This window comes from Canis aureus, chromosome X, assembly GCF_053574225.1.
Source record: "Canis aureus isolate CA01 chromosome X, VMU_Caureus_v.1.0, whole genome shotgun sequence".
Classification (NCBI taxonomy): domain Eukaryota; kingdom Metazoa; phylum Chordata; class Mammalia; order Carnivora; family Canidae; genus Canis; species Canis aureus.
Window position 1 is genome coordinate 109,583,953 of NC_135649.1, and position 23,503 is coordinate 109,607,455.

The 23,503-nt window shown below is 38.2% G+C and overlaps 1 protein-coding gene across 4 annotated transcripts in view; it reads right to left on the reverse strand.

Moving 5' to 3' along the window:
- Positions 1-6,241: 6,241 nt before the first annotated feature.
- Positions 6,242-23,503, reverse strand: part of PPEF1 (protein phosphatase with EF-hand domain 1) — a 123,508-nt gene continuing 106,246 nt past the window's right edge. For all 4 annotated transcript variants that reach the window (XM_077890265.1, XM_077890266.1, XM_077890264.1 and 1 more), the window contains 4 exons: positions 16,237-16,343; positions 9,083-9,246; positions 7,709-7,793; positions 6,242-6,847 (listed from right to left, as the gene is read on the reverse strand). In XM_077890265.1, coding sequence (XP_077746391.1) covers positions 6,639-6,847; positions 7,709-7,793; positions 9,083-9,246; positions 16,237-16,343 — 565 coding nt within the window. In that variant the 3' untranslated portion in view covers positions 6,242-6,638. The remainder of the gene's footprint in view (positions 6,848-7,708; positions 7,794-9,082; positions 9,247-16,236; positions 16,344-23,503) is intronic.

The window sequence follows — 23,503 nt, forward strand, 5'->3', positions numbered from 1 at the left end:
AGGATCGCGCCCTGGGCCAAAGGCAGGCGCTAAACCGCTGCGCCACCCAGGGATCCCTCAAATAAATAAAATCTTAAAAAAAAGAAAAAAGAAAAGAAAAATTAATGAACAAAAATGTCCATGGTATCACGGTCCATAATTACCCCAAAGTCTCTCAATAGTAGAGTGGATAAATAAATTTTGGTATATTCACACAACAGGGTATTAGAGAATAACCAGAATAAACAAACTACAACTACATAGAACAACCTTATGAATGTCATAAATATAATGTTGTACAAAGGAGTAGATACTGAATGATTCCACGTATACAAAGCCAGATAAAAAATATCTGTGCGGTCACAAATCACAGTGATAGTTACACTTGGATGGGGTAGAGGGGAGAAACATGGAGGGAGGCATGAGGGGGATTCTGGGATACTGGTCATGTTCTATTTCTTGATCTGGGTGGTTACATGGGTGTATTCATTTTGGAAATTCACCAAGCAGTATACTCATGATGTGTGCATTCAAAAAAGAGTAAGAATTAGAGGCATTACAATTTGTAGGGATTTCAACTAGGTATTATTGGTTGAGAAAAGCAGAATGCAGAAAAATATACATAATAGCCCATTTTTATACAGTATGCAATAATTAAACATCTTATGTATTACTGTGAATGTAAATATATGATTGTATGAGGATATAGGTCTTTATATGATCATGTGGGACAAAAATATGGAGGCCATCTAATGGGTTCACATGGCTTCCCTAGGTGAGGGAGAAAGGATGATGAAGGCCATGCTTATGTTATGGAGGAAAAAAAAGGGGCCCCTGTTTATTTAAAAAATGTATAATATCCCATTTATGTAAAATAATTTAAAAACATTAAAGAGGAAAGTTATTTAGAGAGAAGTTCTACCAAAGTTTAACAATTGAGACTCACTAAATGACAATATTGCATAATTCCAGCACCATGGCATATTGTGAACAACAATCATTTTCCAAGTAAAAATATGAAGTCTCAAGATTATCAACAAACTGCAGTAGATACCAAAATCTGTTTGCTTCTAGCAATATGGTGGACTCAGACAAGTTGAAAATCCTTTTACCATAATCACCTAGAAGTACTGGGTAAAATGTAACATAATTATTTGAAATGTGCAGCTAAGCTCACAAAAAATAAAAGCAAATCCCCAGGTGCCAGAAACAAAGAGGCAAGGTAGAAAGCAAGGGGTGAGTGCTTTGTGCTAATGGGGGAGGGTATTTGTCTCCAGAGCCCAGGGGTTTGGTGTTAATTTCCACACAAGGGTAGTAAATGAAGCTTTGGAGGTAGGGAATTGGAACGGAGTACTTTGCATAAAGCCAAGACCCTTAAAGGAGTCTTTTATTTATGAAAAGATTTAAAAACAAGAGCAACCACAGGACATGGGGCTTTGGGTGGGAAAAAAAGAAAAGCTCTGTGAGAATTCAAAACCACAGGACCACAATTCACATTGCTTTTACTCTACCCACATAGTTCAGAAACTCCAGACTAAAGAGGAACAGAATTATTCCTCAAGCAGTGACACTACCATGGCCCAAGGCAGAAAGCAAACAAAAAAACTTCTCTGAAGAGTTGTGCCCACATCCCAAATATCATGGGATTTTACATAGGAAAAAAAAACCCCACAAGCCCTACTAAGGAGGAGTTCAGAAGAAAAAACAGCCAAGCCTTTAAGGGCTGATCAAGAGTCTGCACATACAATTATACCCTCAGGAACGCTAAATACAGAGAGATAGCCAGAAAGAGATTATCAAAGAAATGCATATACAATGAAGACTAGAAAGGAAGAAAACAAATCCTCATAGAACTAAACCCTATGAACGAAAAGAGCCAGCAGAATTGAAAAAAAAATTAAACAGGAGAAAGCCCATCACGTATCTCAGAATAAATCTTTTTGAAAAGACTGTAGCAGTAATGAAAAAATCTTTATTAAAAGGCATTAGAGAAGACTGAAATGATTGGAAAAAAAATATCCCAACCGTGTTTATGGATAGGGAGACTTGATATATAGCAGAGACGTCAATTCTCTCCAGGTTCATCTATAAACTTAAGGCAGTTCCCAGCAAAATCCAACAGGAGATTTCATAGAAATCCTAAAATGTACACAGAGGATTCAAGGAACAATGAAAATTGGAAGACTAAAGATGGGGGTGGGGCTCACAGGAAGACTAAGCTGTAGTGTTTAAGTACATGAGCTCATTTGTGAGGGGACAGAGCAAGGAGACGTAGCTTAGAAGCAGAGCTTACATAGGACAGAGGTGGCATTTCAAATTAGTGGGAATGAACTATTCAACACCTGGTGCCTCCACATCACACGGTGGATGGCTCTTGAAAAGCACTTTTTTTTTTTTTTAAACTTTTGGAGCATTTGGTTGATTCTCATTATTTGTAGCACTTGTGTTCTAGGTTAGGACGGTGACCACTGGTTTTGTGAATGCTGAAGCACTGCTTCCGGGGAGCACAGGGCTTGGGCCCTGCAGCCTCTGGTCACAAGATTTTCATCAATTGATCAGTAACAGACCTGGTTTTATGGAAGACACCTCACTTCATCCATGTAGCTGATTCACAGGGAACTCGGGCCAGCAGAGGTCTACCTCACACTGGAAGGAGGCTTAGCTAACACACCTGTTTCCTCCCAATGCCCCCCCTCCCCTCCCCACCTCCCCCATTGTCCCTCATCCCAATTTCCTGTCCCACCTCAGAGGCTTCTGGCACTTAGGAACAAAACTAGAAAGCACATCAACACTACATTTGAGGATCAGTTTAACCAGTGAAATCACCAACACAAAGCACAAAAATACCAAAAAAATGGGGCACCAAATACACGGTGAGAAGGACGCTTGTTTACGGTATGAGAGCTAAACAGCAAGGCAGGGTATCACCTTGTTTGACCTCAGCTGGTACATGTTTAACTCAAAATTTCACTACCTTGCACACGGGCACCATAATATTGATTCTGGGTTACAAATTTCAGTGAGTAGGTGACTTTGCAAATACAGAATCTGCAAATAATAAGCAGTGACTGTATCTTTGTATTGCCAGGATTGGAGAGAGTATTTGTTTTTGGACAAAATGCAAAAAGCACAAATTATAATGGAAAAGACTGGCACACTGGTTAAGTTGAATTTAAAACTTGTGCTTGGGCCTTGCAGATGCGGCCCCGGGGCCTTGCGCACCACCCAGCCAGCGTCAACCCCTCTGAATTCTTTGATATCACTGTAGACTGTGCTTGGCCCGCGTCTCCTATGAGCTGTTTGCAGACAAAGTTCCAATGACAGTAGAGAACTTATGTACTCTGAGCACTGGGGAGGAAGGTTTTGGTTATAGAGGTTCCTGCTTCCACAGGATTGTTCTGGAATTTCTGTGCCAGGGTTGTGACTTCACATGTCACAATGGCACTGGTAGCCAGTCCATCTATGGGGAGAAATTTGATGAGAATTTCATCCTGAAGTACACAGGTTCTGGCATCTTGTCCGTGGCAAATGCTGGACCCAACACAAACAATTCCTAGTTTTTCATCTGCACTGCCAAGCCTGAGTGGTTGGATGGCAAGCATGTGGTCTTTGGCAAGGTGAGAGAGGGCAGGAATATTGTGGAAGCCATGGAGCGCTTTGGGTCCAGGAATGGCAAGACCAGCAAACCAGCAAGGTCAGCATGGACAGATCTAATAAATTTGACTTGTGTATCTTAACTACCAGACCCTTCCTTCTGTAGCTCAAGAGGGTACCCCTTCACCCCTATCTGCTAAAAATATCCTTTTTTTTTTTTTTTTTTTTTTTTGCTAAAAATATCCTATAATCTTTGTGCATCCGCTGAAGCTCTATGGGTTCCATATTTTCCTTATTCCCTTTCAAGTCTAGCTGGATTGCAGTTAAGTTTATAATTAGGAAACAAAAACTAAACTAAAAAAAAAAAAAGACTTTTGCTTAAAAATATGTGTCAGAATGAAACTTAAAACCTGCATTACTATCTGTCCACCTGAAACTAAGATAACACTATATGTTAACTAACTGGAATTAACATAAAAACTTAAAAATAGGGGATCCCTGGGTGGCTCAGTGGTTTGGCACCTGCCTTGGGCCCAGGGCATGATCCTGGAGTCCCAGGATCGAGTCCTGCATCAGGCTCCCTGCATGGAGCCTGCTTCTCCTTCTGCTTGTGTCTCTGCCTCCCTCTCTCTCTGTGTCTCTTAGGAATAAATAAATAAATAAAATCTTTTAAAAAGAACCCCAAGAAAATAAATAAATAAATAAATAAATAAAATAAAAAGAACCCCAAGAATAAATAACCAAATAATATTCAGGAAGCAAAAAAATAAAGATTCATCCTTGATGGCCAGTGATTGGACATTTCTTAAAACCACTATCCTGAGATTATTGGTGGATTTTTACATGAGATAATGGGGAAGAAGCTCTTCATACATCAGGTTGTCCACATTCAGAGCACTCATCAAGATTCTGTTCTTTTGGGAACCACTCTCAGTATGAACTTCTGTGTAAATCGGGGAGATACACACACACACACACACACACACACACACACACACACACACACCAGTAGAAGGGGCTTATATAAACATGGGGGCTGGTTATGCAGGCTCTGTGGACGCCCTACCTGGTGTTGGAGATTGAAGTCCACTGGGCAGGTAGTCAGGAGGAGGGGAAGATGCAAAGCTGGTTCAGACCTACAAGCACAAGGTGGCACCCCATGGGAACCGACTGAAGACTGAGTCCATTCTTAACCGTCTCTGACGTTGGTGATGGGGTCATCCTGCAGAAGGTAAGGAGCTAACACATACCTGGCTCAGGAATCAAAGAAGCTGACAGAGGATCCAGGGGGAACTTAGAGCAATTGCAGGCCACTTCAGGCCAACAAAGTGACTCAGCAGTTCAGCAACAGTGTGTGCGAGCTACACTCTAGCCGCTACTTGCCTTTGCCTTCCCAATCACTCAAGGATCTCCCTGGCTACCTACCTTAACCAGAAACATACAAGAATGGGAATTCTGAGAAATGCAGTTCAGCCTAGCCAAATTGTCACATTGCAAAGCCATCACAGTCTTTAACGGCTATGTCTCTTCAGAACCTCCTCTTGTTCTCGAGTTAGCTTTAGTAAATTACATTTTTCTCTAGGAAATAGTCCATTCACCTATTTTTAAAAATGGTAGCTCACAGTATTCTTGTAAACTATTTTTAGCAATTTCTGGTAGAACTACAGTTATAGCCCTTTTCACTCATTAATATGGTTATCTTCTTATGTTGTTTCTAGTTCAATTGCATTATGATCAGAGAATGTAGTATCTTTGGTTGCTTGGTATTTGAGATATGTCTTGAGGTCTAATACATGATCAATTTTTATAAATGTTCCGTGTGTGCTTGAAAACAATGTGTATTCTCTAAATGTGTGATTCCAGAGTACACACACACACACACACAATTACGTGGATTAATTTGGTTGTCCAAAAGTCTATACACTATTTTATTATATACAGTCAATTCCTGACATGGGTACATTAAAAATCTCCCTGTATCAATTTCTCCTAGTAGTTGTGTCAATTTTTGCATTATAAGTTTTAAGGTTCTGTTATTAGATGCATATACATTTATAATTCTTCTATCTTCCTGGTGAATCATTCCTCTTAACATTCAGTAATGACCCCCTTTTATCCCTAACATTTTTTGCCTCAAAGTCTATCCTGTCCATCATTAGTATTGCTACGGTTTTCATTATGCTCTTTTTTCCTCGCCCTCTAGGGGTTTCTTTTACTTTCTTGCCAGCTCAGATGTGTATTTAAAAAAGATATTTGTTATATTTTATCCATTATTCCTGGTGTGTGTTCCAGGCAGAGTTGTAGGATATCTAACCTGGCATATTGATAGATTTTGAGGTTCTCAAAATTAGGAAAAAAATGAAACACATACTTGCCTTTAAAGAGAAATCTATTATGTTTGATATGCAATCAGAATAGCAGAATAAATTGCACAATGTATGCATTACCAAAGCCCCATCTCACCAATGAAAGTGTCAAACCATATTAACTGTAGGGCTTAATCTGAATTGTATTCACTTTGTATCTCCAACAGACAAGAAAAAAATAGGTTTTATCAAACAATACACTCCCACAGCTTCCCCCAAGGATCTGATATGGCCCCCAACCCTCAAGGGAGGTTCCCCCACGATTGAGAATCACCAGTTTGCGGTCTCCAAAGAAGATTCCGTTTAAAGATGGAAATATTTTATTCCATTAATAGTTTGGTATTCCTCCTCCCATCCCTGAGTCACTCACATATGTTACACTTTTCACTGGTGCTCTGTGGGTTCCTCTCAACACATTTCCAAATTGCTCTGGTCTCCTTGTCCAAGAGGCCAACAGTAGGCTCAAACCAGTTTCTACCCGGCAAAGTGTGAGTCCTAACACTGGAGCCAAATCCTATCAGCTGGCATTTAAGCTAGTCTTATCAATTACAGCTTCCTGGGGACTTCGAAAACCCATGCTATATACATCTGCTCGTGGCATGAATGGGGGTCTACTTTACTACTGATTATGAATTACAAGGGTTGTGGAAAAGATGGCATCAGTTATTTGGGCCCAACAGGAGGGAAAACTAATTCTTGTTAAGCAAGTTTGCTATCTGATTTGTTCACATTATCCAATTTATGTACTACATAGAAAGCCTTTAGAAACTCATTAAAGTCAATGCTTCCATCTTTGTTTAAGTCCATTCTTTCGGCGAGGTCATCAATTTGAAAGTCATCAATATGAATGCTGTAGTGACTATTGAAGAGTTTCCACATGGCACGAAATTCTTCCATGGAAATCAGGCCTAAGTGAATATAGAAGAAGGCTGTGAGTGGTGTAGTTTTAAGACCCACCTAATGGAGGGGTGGGGAAGCTGTAGTGATTGAATAGTCCCAATGAAAAGCTCACTCACATGCCCCACCATCAAGACACTGAAGGAAATAGAAAAGTCAGACTGTCAGTATAAAAAACAATATGTCACTTTCAACTACCAAGTGATCCTGAGATTATTCCAAACTGGAATGAGTATACACCGAAGGGATGGGGGCAGACTGTGGTCTGTGGGACTCTGGTGGGATAGAAATGACAAGATCTAAAATCTAAGGGAAGGGACATCAAAGCAGAGGGAGAAGATACCCTCGCCCTCAATAAGAGGATTGCAAACAATAGCTCTGTCAAGTTTTATAGGCAATGGTTTACTTTCATATTTGGATTATTGACTTTTTGGTGTTCAATGATCTCTGCAGTTAGGGATTATCCAATTTTTTTTTAGAGTTTGAAAATAAGTAATTGTGCCTCAAAGCCAAGCAAAAATGAGTTTTCACGACCCTGAGTCCCAAGAACAGAATCAGAAGTCCAAGAATGATTTTTTATTGCCAGGAGTAACCACTATGTTTAAATGGCCAGGAAATGATCTTTTCATCTGTACTGGTGACTTATAAAAGCTCCTGTTCTTGTCTCATAGATACAGAGGCCTATAGGACCCAGAAGGTCTTGAATACATTTTGTGGACAAAGTAAAATAATAATAATATTAAACATGAGTTTATTCCTCCCACTGAGTTAAATCAAGTTTGGACGAAGAATGCAACAGATAAAAACAGTTCTGCTTTCCGAGAAACAGATTAGCCTTTGTTTTCTACTTCTACTAATCAAAGCGTATTTACCTGAGTGATCAGAGTCAATGACGTTAAAGATGATTTGCAGGTCAGATCGGTATCTGTACAGAGTTTCAATTAGAGTCGATTGAGCCTAAAATAAAGATGTTCTCAGTGTTAAAGAGAGAATTAATAACACAGGTCAATTTTAGTAAATGTAACAGATGCAAAACATTATTACCAATTCAACATTGGTGATTTAGAAAGCAAGTGCAAACTGCGTTCGACAGGGAACAGGGCCCAAGCCCATCAGAAGGGGGCGAACAAGAACAGTCAACATTTACTGAGAACACCTGAGTGTGGGCTCTGTGCTGAGAGTTTTCAATGGGTCATTCTATTCAGTCCTCAACCAGAGCCTCAAAGAACAGAACTATTATTATGGCCATTCTACAGATTAGAAAACAGAGAGGTAAAGTAAGTCTCCCAAGGTTCACATAACTAGTAAATGGGATCTGACTGTCAGCTGCCTGAAGCCAAGGCCTATGAATTTGGTAACCATGGTAAACTGCCTTTTAAGTGAAGCCAAAAGCCTCTTTCGTGTGGATATTTTACTCTCCTACTGAACTTTCCTTTTCTTCTCTTACCTTCTCATCTCCCCTGCAAACAATCACCCCACTCTTGGTTCCCATCAGCTCCCTTCCAGCCCTATGTTAGAACTAATTGCCAAAGGGTTGTTAACTAATAAGTATGGGGGGGGGGGGAGGTAGCTGGTAACTCTCCCTGGGGTATTACCATTTTAAAAGGACAGTCTAAATTCTATAAATCTTTAAGGCATAAAATGTCATGTCAGCAAGTCTATACCCTTACAGTTTAATAGGGACTCTGTTGAGTATGTTAAGGAGAGAGTAGTATAAAAGAATGGAAGTCATATCTGCCCTTCTGTTGGACAGCATGTCAGATAAAAATCATATATTTGACATGGATTTGCTTGCAGCTTTCCCTCCTTTTTCCATTTTGCCTATCCTTAGAAGGCACAATTTCCCCGAGTGGATCACAATGTACCTGGGACAGCCCCCTCAGGCCTTTCCCAAAACTGTTCCACCCATCCATTAGTTGATTCCCACTTCTCAACTTTTCAAAGGACTAAGCTCTTCTAATAGATCTTCTTAAGGGTGTTTTGCTCCAGCCACTTTTGTTTTGTTTTGTTTGTTTTTTAAGAGAGAGAGAGAGCACATACACAACTGGATGAGGGCTGGGGAGCAGCAGAGGGAGAGAGAGAATTTCAGAGTCCTTACTGAGTGAGGAGCTCAGTGTGGGGCTTGATCCCACCATCCATGAGATCATGACCTGAGCTGAAACCAAGAGTCCAATGCTTAACCGACTGAGCCACCCAGGTGCCCCATCACTCCAGCCAGATTTTAGCTGGGGCTACGTTTCACTTGCCTCTTTCACAGGTTTCTGAATGTGGATATCCTCGAAGCTGGACATGTAGTTGATATTTCCACTTTTGTCTGTGGTTACCAGATGTGGACTCAGGGATCTCCATGGTAAGTTCAGTCCCAAAACGTTCTCCATGGAAAAAGCCCACTGGCCCATCGGAAGTTTTCCTAACAACAACAACAAAGCCCATATCATTGGTTAATAATTTGATAAAGAAATGCAACCTACTTGGCAGAGCCAGTGAGCAGCCTGCGATTTTGAGGCCTGGGTGCATCTTGTTTCCGTTTGTGATTTGTCCCACCAGGCACCACAGCTCTGGTGTATAATTTAGTAATTCCACACTTCCATACATCATCTGGTGCTCATCATGACCAGTGCGCTGCTTAGTTACCATCACAGGCTTCACCCATCACCCCCCACCCCCCCACCCCCCAGTAATCTTCAGTTTGTTCTCTAGAGTTAAGGGCCTCTTTCTTGATTTGTCTTTCTCCCATTTTTTCCCTTTGCTTGTTTTGTTTCTTAAATTTCACATAGGAGTGAAATCATACGATATTTGTCTTTCTCTGACTTATCTCAGCATAGTACTCTCTAGTTCATCCATGTCACTGCAAATGGCAAGATTTCATTCTTTTTTTTCTTTTAAAGATTTTATTTATTTATTCATGAGAGACACAGAGAGAGAGAGAGGCAGAGACACAGGCGGAGGGAGAAGCAGGCTCCCTGCAGGGAGCCCGATGTAGGACTCCAACCCAGGGCCCCAAGATCATGACCTGAGCCAAAGGCTGAAGCTCAACCACTGAGCCATGCAGGTGCCCCAGATTTCATTTTTTCTTATGGGTGGGTAATAGTACGTTGTATATATATACCACTATTCTTTATCCATTCACTAGTCGGTGGACACTTGTGTTGCTTCTGTATCTCGGCCATTGTAAATAATGCTGCTATAAACTAGGGGTGCTTGTATCCCTTTGAATTAGTGTTCTTGTATTCCTTGGGTAGGTACCCAGTAGTGTGATTGCTGGATTATAAGATATTTATATTTTTAACTTTTTGAGGAACCTCCCTACTGTTTTCCACAGTGGCTGCACCAGTTTGCACTCCTACGAATGGTGCACGAGGGTTCCTTTTTCTCCACATCCTTGCCAACACCTATTGTTTCTTGTGCTGTTGACTTTAGCCATCTTGACAGGGATGAGGTGATAGATCATTGTGGTTTTGATTTACATTTCCCTGATGATGAGTGGTGTTGAGCATCTTTTCATGTGTCTCTTAGCCATAATTCTTCTTTTAAAATTAAGGTTTAATACATACAGAGAAGTTCACAAAACAAATACAGAGCTCAAAAAAAAAAAAATACAGAGCTCAGTGAATTATCACAAAGGGAATTCTATGTAGCCACCAGCAAGGGCAAGAACTAGAACACTGCCAAATACCATATGATTTCACTCATGCGAAATTTAAGAAACAAAACAAACAAGCAAAGGGGCAAACCAAGAAACAGATTCTTAACTCTAGAGAACACACTGATGGTTACCAGAGGAGAAGGGTGGGAGGATAGGGTTAAACAGGTGATGGGGATTAAGGAGTGGACTTGTCACAATGAGCACCAGGTGATGCGTGGAAGCGTTGAAACACTATATTGTACATCTGAAACTAATATTACAATGTATATTAACTGGAATTTAAATAAAAACTCAAAGTTTAAAAAAAAAGAAATAGAATATTGCCAATATTCATACCACCTCCCACTTTCCTGAGGAGAGCTGCTACCTTGATTTCTAACATGATAATTTACCTTTTGTCTGTTTTGATCTATGTGTAAGTAGAATCACCAAGTATGTATTTGGAGGGAGACTGGCTTCTTTTGCTCAATACTAAGTTCATGAGAGTCAGCCATGTTGTTCCATTCAGTTTTAGCATCTTCATTGTCATTGGTGTATAGTATTCCATGATGTGAATACACTCAATTTATATATCCATTCTACTGTTGATGGACATTAGGTTATCCCCAGTCTGGGGCTATTACAGTGTTGCTAAGAACATTTCTGTACATGACATTTTGGTGCAATGAACCTATAGCTCAATTTTAAGATAATTTATATCTTGACAACTTTAGCCCTTGAACACAGTAATATCTACCCATTTATTTGAGTCCTTTTTAATTTCTCTTAATAATATTTTAGAAATCTCATACATCAATCATTAGGTTCCTTCCTCAGCACTTGATTATCTGCTGTGAATGATGTCTTTTAAGATTTTCATTATCTAAAAGTTAATTCCTAGCTATCCCAATTATCAGTTACTCCTACTCAGTTCCAAATCTACCCTTCTTTGCCCTATTTTGTGATACTGGAACTGAACCCTGTAAATATTTCTTTTTTGGCAGCTGGTATAATGTCAGTAGAGGGTACAGGAAGAATGCTCCAACACTTGGCAGAAGAAATACTGCTGGTATGCTTTCCTTCTTGCTTTTACAGCACAGCATGGTTGCCAGAGGTGTGTGGGAAATGCATTGGCACCCACTCTCTAGTCGACTTCACTGACACCACAGTGAATGGCTTCCTTGCCAGGAATGTGTGGGAGACACAGTGGTACACTGCCCAGAATGGGTTTTGCTGGCATCCCAGTGGGTAGCTCCATCCTCTTCAGTTCTGGCCTACCAGCTATAGACTAGCTTTGACATGAGCATCTTAGTGAACTTTCACCCCATCTAGTGGCCCACTGTCACTCTCTCTCCAGTGAGGTCTGAATCTTAGCCTTGGTGGGAGTAGGGGATTCTTTCAAGTTTTTTCCTTCTTTGCATATACTCTCTCAGCCTTAGAGATAGTAGCTGTTCCCTACAGTTTCTTTAGAGTTCTCTTTTAGCCATTTTAGTAATTTAATCACATTTTACTAGTTAATAATTCTGTATATTAAATTTCCCTATTTGGGAGCCCGGGTGGCTCAGCGGTTTAGAGCCACCTTTCGCCCAGGGTGTGATCCTGGAGACCTGGGATTGAGTCCCACGTCGGGCTCCCTGCAGGGAGCCTGCTTCTCCCTCTGCCTGTGTCTCTGCCTCTCTCTCTCTCTGTGTCTCTCATGAATAAATAAATAAAATCTTAAAAAAAAGATAAATTTCCCAATTCAAATTATTGCTGTGGTTTCTGTCTCCCAAATAGACTCTAACAGATTCACTAATATGTAGAAATGCAATCCATTTCATTCTACAACTTGTTAAATTCACTTATTAATTCTAATTTTTTTTGTATCTTTATTTTGGTTTTCTATATACTCAATTATGTTGTCTACACATAGTAATATTTTATTTCTTCCTTTCTAATTCTTATCTTATTTAACTTGCCTTATTGCAATAGCTAGCATCCCTAGTACAGTGTTGAACAATCTTGAGAGTGGACACCTGTATTAGTTTCCTATTGCTGCTGTAACAAATTACCCTTGGCTTAAAAATAACACAAATTTATTACAGTTCTGGAGATTAGAAGTCCAAAATCTGTTTTTGCTGGGCTAAGTCAAATTGTCAGCAGGGCAGGTTCCTTTGGGAAACTAATAGGAGGATCCAATTTCTTCCCCTTTTCAGCTTCTAAAGGCTGCCTATATTCTTTGGCTTGGGGTACCTTCCTCCGTTTTCAGGGTGTATCATTTCTATATTGCTTCCATCATCATATCACCTTCTCTTCTGACTCCGACTCCTCCTACATCCCTCTTATAAGGACCATTGTGATTATATCAATTCCACCTAGATAATGCAGGATAGTCTCCCTAGGTCAAAATCATTATTTTAATCACATCTGCAAAATTCCTTTAGCCATATGAGGTAACATTTGCAGATTCTAGGGATTAGGATGTAGACACACTGGGGGATAGGAATTATTCAGCATCTTTCTCTCATTCCCAATCTTAAAAGAAAAGGTTTCTTATTTAAAAAAAAAGATTATATTTATTTATTTATTCATGAGAGGCAGACAGAGAGGCAGAGACATAGGCAGAGAGAGAGGTGGGCTCCATGCAGGGACCCTGATGTGGGACTCGATCCTGGGACTCCAGGATCACGCCCTGGGCTGAAGGCAGACCTCAACCACTGAGTCACCCAGGCATCCCAAAGAAAAGGTTCATTACTCCATCAAGTGTGCTATTTTCTATAGGCTTTGGTAAGATTTCCTTTATGAAATTAAGGAAATTTGCTTCTATTTTTAGTTTTCTAAGTATTTTCTAAAACCATGAACCAAGGTAAAATAAATCCAACAAATTTTTCTTATTTTGAGAGAATCATGACTTCTTTAATTTTGTCAAAGCAGTGAATTACACTGATTGGTTTCTGAATGTCAAAACAGCCTAGAATTCCTAACATTTCTAGAATAAACCAAACTTGGTTGTGATATGTTAACCTTTTGCTAATATTTCATTTAGGAGCTTTTTCATCTAAATTTATGTGTGAGATTAGCCTTAAACTTTTCTTTTCCATAATGTTCTTGCTAGATTTTGGTACCAAGGTTATGCTGACCTCCTAAAATAATCTTGGAAATGTTCTTTCTATTTCCATTCTCTGAAGAGTTTTGTAATACTGATTTTATTCTTAAACGCATATTGTAGTGGCTAATGGAGCTATCTGAACTAAGTTTTCTTTGTGGAAATTTTCAAAATTTCAGATCCATTTTCTTCAACAGCTATAGGATTGTTCATATTTTCTTTTCGTGTCGGTTTTAGTGTGCATGTGTGTGTGTACATATTTTAGGAATTTGTCATTTAATCTAAAGTGTCAATTATTAGCATAAGAGTTTCTATAATATATCTTATGAGCTTTTTAATATCTGTAAAGTCTGTAGTAACATTTCCCCTTTCAATTCTGGCATTAGTTTTCTTTCTCTGTCTCCTTACCAGTTTTATAAAACTTTACCAGTTTCTTTAATAAAAAACCTTTATTTTTTTACTTTGTTGATTATAGTTTCATCTTTTAAAATTTAAAATATATGCATGTTCAGTGCTTCTCTAACTTGCATGTTACAAGTTTTGATATGTTGCATTTTCGTTATCATTCAGTTGCAGAATTCTAATTTCCACTGTTATTTCTCCTTCAATCTAAGGGTTATTTAGAAGCGTATTGGTCATTTCCAAGCCCCAGGGAACTTTCTGGCTACCTTCTGTCAATTCACTCTGACAGAAAATGTATTCTGTATGTTTCCAATACAAAATTTGTTGAGATTTGCTTTCTGTTCCAGTTTATAGTCAACTTTTGTAAGTATTCCATTTGTGCTTGACAAAAATGTGCATTCTGCAACGTTGGGTGCAAGGTTCTATATATATATTTTTTAGGAAAAATCTGCTAATCTTTTTGTCAGTTAATTCATTTAGTTAAAGGAGGTATTAAAATCTCCCACTATGATGGTAGATTTTTCTACTTCTATTTGTTCTGTCCATTTTTGTTTTACATATTTTTGAGGCTATATGAATAGGTACATGCACATTTAGAATGGATTCAATTGGCAAACTGAACATTTTATCATTATAAAGTGTCCCTTTTTATTTCTAGTAATATATATTTCCTTGAAGTCTACTTTGTCTAACATTAATAGAGTTCCAACTTTGGTTTTGTTAGTGTTTTCATGTTATATATTTTTCTAAATGTTATTTTCCATATTTTGTACATATGAGTCCATTATCTACTGGCTTCTTTTTTTTTTTTTTTTTATTTACGATAGTCACAGAGAGAGAGAGAGAGAGAGAGAGAGAGAGAGAGAGGCAGAGACACAGGCAGAGGGAGAAGCAGGCTCCATGCACCGGGAGCCCGACGTGGGATTTGATCCTGGGTCTCCAGGATCGCGCCCTGGGCCAAAGGCAGGCGCCAAACCGCTGCGCCACCCAGGGATCCCCTTGTCTACTGGCTTCTATTGCAACTATTGAGAAGTCTGATAACAGTCTAATTGTTTTGTCTTTGTAGTAGTGTGTATTTCTCTCTGCTTTTAAGATATTTTTATTTGCTGTTTGTGCTCTGTAGTTTCTCCACAAGTGTGTATGTGTGTGGGTTTAATTTTTTTTATCCTGTTTGAGAAACATTGTACCTCTCTACCTGTGAATTTGAGTTGCTCATCAGTCTGGAAAGTCTCAGCCATTATCATGTCAGATATATCCTCTCTTATATTCTCTCTTCCTGGGACCCTGAATAGATGTATATTAGACTTTATTTCACTGTCCATAACTCTTAATCTTTCTAATTCTTTCATAAGCAGTGTCTAATCTTCTGTTTAACCCATTCATTATGGTTTTTTTAAAAACAAGTATATTTTATATCTATTTGGTTCTTTTTCAAATCATTTTCAAATTCATGTCTGGAATTCCATCTTTTGTTTCTTTAAATATTTCTTAGTTTTTATTTGTATTTAATATTTCTAATATCTGATGTCTTTAGGAAACTAAATCTGTAGTTTGTTGTTTCTGTTGACTCTTGCTCATGGTAGCTAGTCTCCTTGTTTATTTCATGATCTTTGGTTTTAAGCTCATGGGTGATCTCAGTCTTTGGATATACTAGTGGCCAAAATTAGGGATGCATCCTTTGAACATGGATTTTCATTTGCTTTCCAAGAGTCAGGGGGCACTACAAACACAGGCCTACTTTAGCCACTTTGAGGGTCCAGGCTTAGTGTAGAAGCCTCAGATTCAGTTTATCCATCTCTCTATTATCCTATGGTTTAGTCTCAGGATTGAGTGCTGCACCAAAATTAGCATTTGCCCTCAAGATAGTCTACCATTTTGTGCTTGCTTGCTGCTCCATGTTCACACATGTGGTTTCAAAAAACCTTTCATAAGGAAAGAAAATGTTTCCTAGATATTTATCTTACTGTGAGGCTGGTAGCTGTATTAAAATTCTGTGTCCTCTAGAACCTAGCTGTTTCTTAACAGGAGGGTCTTACAGAGTATCTAGTCTGAGACACTACCAGGATAGAAGAGTTGTTGTTTTAAGTTGAAAGAAACTTACTGCAAAGGAGGAATATGGCTTTTTTCAAACACATAATGGATTATATTTTATTTTTATCTCTATCTTTCCTTGCTAGTAAAAATAGAAAACTGAAATCCTAAGAAAGTAAAATAAAAAAAAAAATGAAAACTGATTTGTATGTAAGCTGGTATGTTAAGAAATGGTAAGCATTACATAATTTTATTACCTGATTTACTGCGGTCTTGAAGTTGGAAAGCATGAATGAGATCAGTTTTTCGTGAAATCATTCTCTCTTTTAATATCCTGATGGCACTACTTTCAATAGTATTCACCCTATGATAACAAAATAATTATTAGGTGAAAGACACATAAATCATCCCATTGTGTATTGTTTTAATGTACTATGTTACCACGTACCAGTTTCTACTTCAAATGGATTGCCTAATTTCACACATACCATGTTACTAGGTGGTCAATATTTATATATGTATGTATGTGTGTACACGTATTGTGAAATCTTAAAAGGATTACCACTGGTGTTCTCTTTTTGATTTCAAAGATTTACATGAGCAATTGATGTCTGAGCATATCCGAGATAATTTTGAAAACAAGAATAACAAAGAAGGACTTGCTATAAACACACATTAAAATTTACTGTCAAGTTGCTAAAACCAAACAGCAGGTATTGACACAAGAGAAGACAGATGCATGAGCAGAACATAATAGAAATTACATAAACATAGGGAACTATATATGGGAAAAATATGTATGACAAAGAAGGTATTACAATTCAACAGAAAAGGGCAATTTTTTTAAAAACATAGTACTAGAATAGTTATCTGTCTGGATGCTAAACTACCTTAGACCATTTACAAAAATAAATTATTTTTTTTAAGATTTTATTTATTTATTCATGAGAGACACAGAGAGAGAGAGGCAGAGACACAGGCAGAGGGAGAAGCAGGCTTCCTGCAAGGAGCCCAATGTGGGACTCAATCCCAGATCCCAGGATCATGCCCTGAGCCAAAGGCAGATGCTCAACCGCTGAGCCACCCAGGCGTCCCTCTTTAAAAAAAAAAAAAAAAAAAAAGATTTTATTTATTTGAGAGAGTGAGAGAGCACAAGCAGGGGGAGGGGCAAAGGGAGATGGAGAAGCAGGCTACTCACTGAGCAGGGAGCAGTATGCAGGGCTCAATCCCAGGATCCTGGGACCATGACTTGAGCCCAAGGCAGATGTCTAGCCACCTGGGCCACCCAGATGCCCCCCAAATAAATTCTAAATAAAGGAGGAAGAAAGGAACAAAGTAGCTATGAGTCATATACCCCCTCCCCAAAAATAGCAAAATGGCAGAGGTAAATCCAACCATATCAATAATAACAGCATATGTGAATAGATTTTTAAAAATAAAAAAGTGGGGACTGTGAGACTGGATTTTTACAAAGAGACCCAACTATATGTTTTCTGCAAGAGATATGCTTTAGTTTCAAAGATACAAAGAGCTTGAAAGAACAACAACAACAAAAGATGTACTATGCAAACATCAAACATAAGAGAGTTAGAGTGGCTCTACTAATAGCAGAATAGACTTGAAGACAAAATTTGTTACTAGAGATAAAGAGGGATATTTTATAATGATAAGAATCAGACAAGAAGATAAAACAATTATAAACATATACAAACCTAACAATAGAGCCCAAAACTATATGAAGCAAAAATGGTAAGAACGGAAGGGAGAAATAGACACTTTAACAACAATAATAGTCGGGGACTTCAATATTCTACTTTCAACAATGGATAAAACAATGAGGCAGAAAATACGTAAGGATATAAAATACTTGAACAGCACTATAAATAAAGCACTCCATCCAACAACAGCAGAGTATACATTTTTCTAAAGCACATATGGAATATTCTCCACAATAGACCCTATGCTAGGCCACAATATGTCTCAATAGATTTAACATGATTAAAATCATACAAAGTATCTTTTCTGACTACAAAAGGAATAAATTAGAGATTAGTAACAGAAAGAAATTTGGAGAAATCACAAATACAAGGAAATTAAACAACATAATCCTAAATAAGAATGGGGCAAAGAAGAAATCACAAGAGAAGTTAGAAAATACTTTAAGATAAATGAAGATTAAAACACATGTCAAAACATATGAGACACAACTAAAGCAGTGCTTAAAGGAAAATTTATGGCTCTAAATGTCTATGTGATCTCAAATCGATAATATAATCTCTGCCTTCTAAAACTAGAAAAAAAAAAGAGTAAACCGAAAGAGGGATAGAAAGAACAAAGAATAGAGAAAAACTGCAGGCGTAAATGTTTTATTGTACTTCACAGGTATTTATACATATTGAAAGTTTGTGACAACCCTGAATCTAGCAAGTCTATCAGTGCCAATTTTCAAATAGCATTTTGCTCACTTTGTGTCTCTGTATCATGTTTTGGTAATACAATATCTCAAACCTTTCCAATATTATTTGTTTTTTTAATTTTTTTTTAAGATTTTATTTATCTATTCATGAGAGACAGAAAGAGAAAGAGAGAGAGGGAGAGAGAGAAGGAGAGAGGCAGAGGGAGAAGCAGGCTCCATGCAGGGAGCCCAACATGGGACTCGATCTCGAATCTCCAGGATCACAACCTGGGCTGCAGGCAGCACTAAACTGCTGCACCACCAGGGCTGCCCTATTTTATTTGTTATAGTGATCTATGATCAGTAATCTTTAATGTTAGTATTGTAATTGTTTTGGTGTGCCACAAACTATGCCCATACAACACAGCCAACTTAATTGATAAGTATCTGTTCTGACTGCTCTATTGACCAGCCATCCCCTCACCTCTCTCCTTCTCCTTGAGCTTTCCTATTCTCTGAGACACAGCAATATAGAAATTAGACCAATTAATAACCCTACAATGGCTTCTAAGTGTTCAAGTGAGAGGAGGAGTCACAGGTCTCTCCCTTTATATTTTTTTAAGTTTATTTATTTATTTTTTTAGTAATCTACACTCAATGTGCAGCTCAAACTCACAACCTCGAGATCAAGAGTAGCATGCTCTTCTGACTGAGGCAGCCAGGTGCTCCTCACTTTAAATAAAAAACTAGAAATGATTAAGCTTAGTGAGGAAGGCATGTTGAAGCCAAGAGAGGCTGAAAACTAAGCCTCTTGTATCAAAAAAGTTAGTCAAGTTGTGAATGCAAAAAAAAATTTTTGAAGGAAATAATTAAAAGTGTGATTCCAATAAACTCAAATGATAACAAAATGAAACAGCTGTGATTCCTGGGTAGCTCAGCAGTTTAGCACCTGCCTTCGGCCCTGGAGTCCCGGGATCGAGTCCCACATCGGGCTCCCTACATGGGGCCTGCTTCTCCCTCTGCCTGTGTCTCTGCCTCTGTGTGTGTGTGTGTGTTTCTCATGAATAAATAAATAAAAATCTTAAAAAAAGAAAATAAGACAGCCTTATTGCTGATATGGAGAAAGTCTGTGTGGTCTGGATAGAAGCTTAAAGCAGCCACAATATTCTCTTAAACCAAAGCCTAATCCAGAGCAAAGTCCTAACTCCCTTCAATTCTATGAAGATTGAAAGAGGTGAGGAAGCTGCAGAAAAAAGATTTGAAACTAGCAAAGATCAGTTCACAAGGTTTAAGGAAAGAAGCCATCTCCACGATATTAAAGTTCAAGGTAAAGCAGCAAGTGCCGATATAGAAGCTATAGGAAGTTATCCAGAAAATCTAGCTAAGATAATTAATGAAGGTGACTCCACTAAACAACAGATTTTCAATGCAGATGAAACAGCCTTCTCTTGGAAGAATATGCCATCTAGGACTTTCCTAGCTAGGGAGAAGTCAGTGCCTGGCTTCAAAGCTTCCAAGAACAGACTGACTCTGTTAGGGGCTAATGCAACTGTGACTTTAAGTTGACACCAATGTTTATTTGCCATTCTGAAAATCCTAGGGTCTTTGAGAATTATGCTTAATCCACTCTGCCTGTGCTCTATAAATGGATAAAGAAAGCCTAAAAAAAAAAAAAAAAAAAAAAAAAAAAGAAAGCCTAAATGACAGCACACCTATTTATAACATGGTTTACTGAATATATTAAAGCCCATTGTTGAGGCCTACTGCTCAGAAAAAAAATTCCTTTCAAAATATGACTGCTCACTGACAATGCACTTGGTCACCTGAGAGCTCTGATGGAGACATATAGTGAGATTGATGTTTTTGTGACTGCTAACACAACATTCATTCTGAAGCTCATGGATCAAGTTGGAATTTAGACTTTCAAATCTTATTATTTAAGAAATACATTTTTGTAAGGCTATAGCTGCCATAGATCATGATTCCTCCGACTGATCTGGGAAAAGTAAATTGAAAACCTTCTGGAAAGGATTCATTATTGTAGATGCCATTATGAACATTCGTGATTCATGGGAAGAGGTCAAGTATCAACATCAACAGGAGTTTGGAAGAAGTTGATTCCAACCCTCATGGATGACTTTGAGGGTTTCAAGACTTTGGTGAAGGAAGTCACTGCAGATGTGGTGGAAACAAGAGAACTAGAAGTGGAACCTGAAGATATGACTGCATTGCTGTCATGATTATACTTGAGTGGATGATGAATTGCTTCTTATGGATGAGCAAAGAAAGTAGTTTCTTGAGACAAATCTACTCCTGGTGAAGATGCTGTGAAGATTATTGAAATGACAACAAAGTGTTTGAAATACTATATACATTTAGTTGATAAAGCAGCAGCAGGGTTTGAGAGGACTGGCTCCAATTCTGAAATAAGTTACTGTGGGTAAAGTGCTGTCAAACAGCATTGCGTGCTACAGAGAAATCATTCATAAAAGGAATAGCCAATCAATTTAGCAAATTTCATTGTTGTCTTATTTTAAGAAATTGTCACAGCTGCCCCAAACTTCACCAGCCATCACCCTGATCAGTTAGCGGCCATCAAGATTGAGGCAACACCCTCCACCAGAAAGATTATGACTGGCCAAAAGCTCAGATGATGATAAGCATTTTTTTTAGTGATAGAGTATTTTAAAATTAAAGTATATACATTGTTTTTTAGATATGCTATTACATACTTAACAGAGTACAGTATAATATAAACATAACTTTATATGCACTGGGAAACTGAAAAATTCTCTTGTCTTGCTTTATTGTAATATTTGCTGGTCTGAAACTGAGCCTGCAATATCTCTGAGGTATGCCTGTAAATGAAATAGAAACAAAAAACAATAGAGAAAATCGATGAAGCCAAAAATCTATTCTTTGAAAAGATCAATAAAACTGACAAAACTTTAGCTAGACTAAGAAAAAAAGAAAGAATACTCAAATTTCTAAAATCAGGAATGAAAGAGGGGGTCATCACAACTGACCTCACAGAAATAAAAGATTAAAAGGGAATACTGTAAGCAATCGTACACCAACAAATTAGATAATCCAGATGAAATGGACAAATTTCCATAAAGATACAAACTACCAAAACTAAGAAGAAATAGAAAACTTGAACATACTTGGAATAGATGAAAAGATGGAATAAGTAATCAAACAACTTCTCATGAAGAAAAGCTCAGGATGAGATGGTTTCACTAGTGAAGACTACCAAATATTTAAAGAAGAATTAATATCAATCATTCACAAACTCTTCCCAAAATAGAAGAGGTGGGCATAATACCCATCTTATTATATGAAGCCAGTATTTTATCCTGATACCAAAACCAAAGATCACAAGACAACTACATATTACTGTAACATCTCTTATGAATATAGAAGGAGGGGAGTTTGGCTGGCTCAGTCAGTAAAGCATACACAACTCTTGATCTCAGGGTTATGAGTTTGAGCCCCATGTTGGGCATAGAGATTACTTGAAATTTTTTTTATTTTTTATTTTTTTTTAAAGATTTTGTTATTTATTCATAGAGACACAGCTAGAGAGAGAGAGGCAGAGACACAGGCAGAGGGAGAAGCAGGCTCCATGCAGGAAGCCCGACGTGGGACTCGATCCCGGGTCTCCAAGATCACGCCCTGGGCTGCAGGCGGCGCTGAACTGCTGCGTCACCAGGGCTGCCCTTGAAATTTGTTTTAATTTGAAAAAAAAATGAATGTAGATGGAAAATCCTCAACAAAATACTAGCAAACCACATCCAGCAATATATAAAAAGGATCATATATCATGTACAAGTGGGATTTATCCCAGGAACGCAATGTTTGTTTAATATCTGAAATGAACAGGGACACCTGGGTGGCTCAGCAGTTGAGTGTCTGCCTTCGGCTCAGAGCATGATTCCAGAGTCTCAGGATTGAGTCCCGCATCGGGCTCCCTGCATGGAGCCTGCTTCTCCCTCTGCTTATATCTCTGCCTCTCTCTCTCTCTCTCTCTCTCTCTCTGTCTCTCATGAAAAAATAAATAAGATCTTTTAAAAAAAATCTGAAATTAACAAATGTAATACACCATATTAATAAAGAACCAAAACCACATGATCATCTCAATAGATGCAGAAAAAGCATTTGACAAACTCTAACACTCTTTCAAGATAAAAACATTCAACAAATTAGATATAGAAGAGAAGTTCCTCAACCTAATGAGGGGCATCTACATAAAACACACAGCTGATATACTTAATGGTGAAAGACTGATGTATCCCTCTTAAGATCAGGAACAAAGCAAGGCTATCTGCTTTCACTACTTCTAGCAAACATTAGTCTAAGAGGGTCTAGCCAAGGCAATTAAGCAAGAAAAAGAAGTTAAAGGCATCCAGATTGGAAAAGAAGCAAAATTATTTTTCATTCAGAAATCATATGATCTTGTATATAAAAATCCCAAGGAATCTACTAAAAACTATTAGAACTAGTAAACAAGTTAATCAAGATTGAACATACAAAAATCAATTGTACTTCTGTACCTAGAAATGAACAATCCAAAAATGTAAATTAAGAAAGCAATTCTAGGGATCCCTGGGTGGCACAGAGGTTTGGCGCCTGCCTTTGGCCCAGGGCGCGATCCTGGAGACCCGGGATCGAATCCCGCATTGGGCTCCCGGTGCATGGAGCCTACTTCTCCCTCTGCCTGTGTCTCTGCCTCTCTCTCTCTCTCTCTCTCTCTCTCTCTCTCTGTGACTATCATAAATAAATTTTAAAACATTAAAAAAATTTTAAAAAAAAAGAAAGCAATTCTACTTACTACAGCACCAAAAAGAATAAAATGCTTAGAAATGAATTTAACAAAAGAAATCCAAGATTTTTACACTGAAAAACCAAAACTTTGTTCAAGGAAATTAAAGCTGTAAATAATGGAGCAATATTCTACGTTCACAGACTCAAAGACCTAATATTGTTAAAATAGCAATAGCCAGGGGTACCTGTGTGGGTCAATCTGTTAAGTGTCTGACTCTTGTTTTTGGCTCAGGTCATGATCTCAGGGTCATGATCTCAAGGTCGTTAGACTGAGCCCATGTTGGGCTTTGCGCTTAGTGGGGAGT